At 42.5% G+C, this 4,654-nt stretch overlaps 1 protein-coding gene across 1 annotated transcript; it reads right to left on the bottom strand.

The window, feature by feature from the left end:
* Positions 1–2,345: 2,345 nt before the first annotated feature.
* Positions 2,346–4,172, bottom strand: LOC121195551 (transmembrane protein 250). Its single transcript, XM_041059092.1, has 2 exons — positions 3,938–4,172; positions 2,346–3,646 (listed from the first exon to the last, which is right to left on the bottom strand). The coding sequence occupies exon 2, from the start codon at positions 3,429–3,431 to the stop codon at positions 3,012–3,014; it is 420 nt and encodes a 139-aa protein (XP_040915026.1). The 5' UTR covers positions 3,432–3,646; positions 3,938–4,172; the 3' UTR covers positions 2,346–3,011.
* Between the last annotated feature and the right edge of the window lie 482 nt (positions 4,173–4,654).

The raw sequence follows: 4,654 nt of genomic DNA, 5'->3' as shown, positions 1-4,654 counted from the left end.
CTCTTTCTCTCTCTGCCCGCTTCTGTCCCTTTACAGGAAGTGAACGCCGCTCACATGAACAGTATACGGACTGCAAGCAGCCTGACATCATGCACCATTCGGTATAGAGTTCTTTTTAAAGACACAGACATTTTGGTGGGCCCTGCCAGGTTACTGTAGGTACACTGTCCTACTGTAGTCAACGCGGCAAGCGTACTGTCAACACTGTTTGGTCATATCGTGCGCCTTTACGGACACATGAACTCGGTGCACTCTGCAGGCTTAAAGGTGTAGACTACTACCACTGCTGGAGGTATATAACTAACGCACCGGACGAATTAGCCTGCAAGCAGCACCGTGTGTAACGTGTTCACTGAAAGAAAAAAAAAAAAAAAAAAAAAGAAGGCGACATGTTTTAGGCTGCTAGGAGGACAGGGGTGCCTTGTTGAGCGCCTAAAGAAAATGTACATGTGTGGATACCTCACGTGTCCTTATGTGATGACAGCTCAGGCAACATGATGCGCATGTGTGCTTGTTCTGCTACGTTATAAGCGCCAACTGCTGGCGGCCTGACCTCAAGTCAACTTTCCTGTACTGCAGGCGCCCGTATAAGCTTAAATGCGCAGGCCACATACTAATATACCGGTCACTTTTAACGCATCTGACATTGCTGTTTATCTCTTCTCTCCATAATGGCGCGGAATGATCTTTTATGGCTTTCTTTAGTTTATAATTTCTAACTTCTAATGTTGTGTCTGTTTTGTCAGTGTGTGTAAGATGAGACTTAATTCTGTAACTGTCCTGTGATATTTCTATATGAGCTTACAGTGGGTTGATGGTTTAATAGTTTACAGTGTGCTTATTGTACCTCTTGCTATTTAAAAAAAAAAAAAGTTTATGGCAGCACAGTAATATTCCTGTAGGGACTATCATGTGTCTGTGGAATTCAACAGTGAGTTTATAATGATCTTATTGTACTGAGGCGTATGCCATTAGAACAGTTATGTCTTCATTAATGTTTGCAGGGAAATTAAAGATTTTTTTTCATTGTGGCTCATTGCTCAACTAAACCATTAAAAGCTGTAACTGTAGCCTAATAAAAAGACAGCTTGATTTTGTTAGCTTCAACTGAACTGTGGTCTTCTCACACTATAGTAGGCCAAAGTTCACATTCAGTGGTCTGTAACAATGGGATGAATTAAGTTGAAATAGGATGATACACTTCTTTTTACTGCAAGGAAGTCATCGTTTTAAAGTCAGCAGTTTTTGGCTCATTCTGGGTGCTCTAGCATATGCTAAATATTTCAGTTTCATGCATAGATTTGCCACACAATATCCCATGTTCTGTATTTTAAATAAATGTAGGGATCAAAGTTCAAGATCTTAACTGGAAGTATGTGATGAAATGCAGAAGAGATGTCGATGTTGATCAATGATCAGGACAAAAAAAAAAAAAACAACACAAAACAAAACTGACAAGTCAGTCAGACTAAGTAAACAACTTCAGTTTTTGAAAGAAAAAGAAGAAATGAAAATGTATAAGCAATGAATGACTAAATCATCAGGATTACTTAAAGTACAGCACCATGCTGGCACCACAAGACAACTCATGTTCTCTAGTTCTCCTCTGGTGTAACTGGGCTGTCAGATCGGCCCGGCTCAGAGTATGAGGCATATGATGTGTTGATCCTCAGAACAAAAGCTTATTGTTGCCCCCTGATTATCCATTTACGGCCTGAGGCCATACCAGTCTCAAGCATGTCTCAGTCAGGCCACCAGCCACTGTGTCAAAAGTTCATATCTAAAGATGGGCCCTCTGGTAGTTTCCAGCCTCTTTTGCTTTGTTTCCTGTGTTAGTGAAAGGTAAACATGGAAATCTAAGCTGAGACTTGTACATGACAGAAAATATCATTTCAGATACTTATTTCTACCAGGTTAAGTGTTAAAAAAAGCTTATTTCAGTGCTTCAACCTGTTGTGCTCTCATTAGTTCCTGTAAACATACTTCATGCTATGTGAAAATGAGGCTATATAAGGCGATTGGGACACAGCCATTTCCATTGTTATGCTTGGCAGAAACAGCGGGGTCTAGTTGTGGTTGGTGTTTGTGTGCTGAGGGAAGCTAAACAGAGAAGTCTGTCAGATCAGCTCTGAAACCATGTGAAGAGCGACTGACGGAACACTTGACCCAAAGCCGTTCTCAATTTGAACTGTCACACACTCTTATGACACAGCTTGAGGCATGCCATCATGGGTGTTAGACAACACAGTAAACACATTCACTTGGCCATGCATTTTAAAGCACAAAACATTTCATCAACAGAAAATTTATTAAATAACTTTACAAAAAAATGTTATGTTTGTCACTTACACAGTGCCCTTACCCCTGTTCTGCCCCACCCTTTCCACAAAACAACATCATACACACTGTTGTTGATAATTTCACTTGTTTTGGTCACTCTATCCACCATACGTGTATATCAGCTTCATCTCTGTGATATATGGATATTTACATGGTATTGTGTTTACACACAACATAATCTAAGTAATATCAACCTGGGACTCATGGTACACCTTTTCTTTTTGGGGCGCAACTTGTGCAATTTTGGCACTCATGACTGCCTTGCATCACACAGCCATGATGCACATCATTTATGTAATGAGTCACTTTTCCGTGCAACATTGACTTTGACATTCACATTTTCCATTATTGTAAACAAAAGAGTTTCTAGTCAAGACGCCCTTCAAATTTGTGAAAACAGTTTACAAATGGCGTGAAAATACAATAGAAATGTAAGAGATTCTGACCCTTGACAGTCCTACACGATGACTCAAGTCTGACGCCCATGTTCAGACTGACTTCATGCATCATTTTCGATATTGAGCAACCAGGTGGTTTTCTCTGAGTGATATAGGACTAACATTTGTAAAGAACTGAACTCTATATTCTTTAAGCCACTGGCTTAAAGGTCAGAGATCAGATGTTACACACATTCTTCATACACTACATTTCCCGTGTTGCTCACATCACAGCTACATGTCCACAAACACCATAAAGCACCAGCCAAGCCCCCCCACCAGAAACATGGTGATCTGCATGCTGTAGATGATCAGGTCATTAAGCACCCCAAAGTCCAGGCGCCGGTGCCCTAACAGAAGCAGAATGACAGACAGCTTGTACTGCAGCCGCAGGAGAACGCGCACGCTGACGTACTGCAGGAAGAAGAGAGCGGAGAGCGCCACCCAGAGCAGAGAGGTCAGCAGACTGCAGCCAAAGTATAGGAGGAAACGCAGGAAGCTGTACATGCAACGTGAGCGCAAGTAGAGGTCAAAGTTATTGTACTTGGTGTGCACTAGCTTGGAGGTGTGTGTCGACCCACAGGCCGAGTGCATGCAGGTGGTGTGGGGGCCATGGAAGCTGCGCACCCGCCGTGGGATGGGGATCACAGGCATGGGTGGGCTACTGGAGCCCAGGACAGTGCACAGGAGTCCCAGTAACAGGTGGAGTCCTCTGTGAGAGCAGCTTCTGAGGAGTCAGTTAGCTTCATTTGGTTGTGGAGCTAAGAGTGGCTCTTACATGAGCCCAGGACTGAGATGTGGCAGCTGGTTGTGTCTGTCTGCAGTGAAGTCCGGTCAGCAACGTTTTCTACATCAAATGCAACAAGGCTCTGTGAAAAAATTACATGGTTACTGCATGTTTTCTGACACACCGTCAAAATCCACATGCACACATTGCTGCAAGCCTAACACAGGCAGCGCAGGCCTGTGCACTCTTTATTTCCCTGAGTTGAAAACAATAATTACATTTCGGGTTTAAGCCTCTGTCTGAGCATGAAGCTACCGATCATATTTGAATGATTTCAACATGGCTTGCGCCATCTCCTATGCAAAAAAAGCACCTTTCATCCATATTGTGGTCTAGAAATAAGTGATCGTGCGGAACCAAATGGCAATCTTACATGCAACACTACGACGCCTTCCTCCTCAATAAAAAAACGCCTGGACGAATGGTGTTTGATTCTCAGAAGACTGGTGCATTGCATCACATTATAAACAGCTGGCCGTAACACAAACACAAAGGATTTGGTTTCCTTTTTTTCCCCCCACGATGAGCTGTTTTGATTTTTCTTTTCTTTTGCTTTTTTTCTTTTTTTCCAGCGGAGATGAGGCAGCGACGGAAAGCCGGTGGTTGTACGTCCTGTCGCAAAATATACGAGTCACCCTGCTGTGACGACAGCTGCCGAGTTAAAGGGGAAGTGCTACTCAGGAGAGGATTTCAACTTAAAATAAAATACATGTACTGCACTATTTCTAATGAATTGCTTAAAAAAATCTCCCCAGTAAGCACACAGTCAGCAAACATTTCTGCAGGCTTGTTGCTTGCACTGTAGCCGCTCTGTGTGTGTGTGTGTGTGTGTTTTGTTTGTGCAATCATGATTCAGTGGATTAAGCAAGTGATTTCCTCTGCAACTTAATTGAAAGGAGAATTTAAGATCAATAACACAACCATCACCATATGTTCTGAGGATGTTCCTTGTGATTTGAGGGACATTTGACCACATCTGCACAAGTTTAGAAGACTAGAGCATCAAAAAAGGTGTCAACAGCTGTTGATAAATTCCAAATGTGGGGAAATGTTTATTACGTTGTTATGGTTTTAAAGCCCCTGACAATGT

The sequence above is a fragment of the Toxotes jaculatrix genome, chromosome 16 (assembly GCF_017976425.1).
Source record: "Toxotes jaculatrix isolate fToxJac2 chromosome 16, fToxJac2.pri, whole genome shotgun sequence".
Classification (NCBI taxonomy): Eukaryota; Metazoa; Chordata; class Actinopteri; family Toxotidae; genus Toxotes; species Toxotes jaculatrix.
The sequence above is the reverse complement of the archived record's forward strand: the minus strand, read 5'-3'. Positions and strand labels throughout refer to the sequence as shown.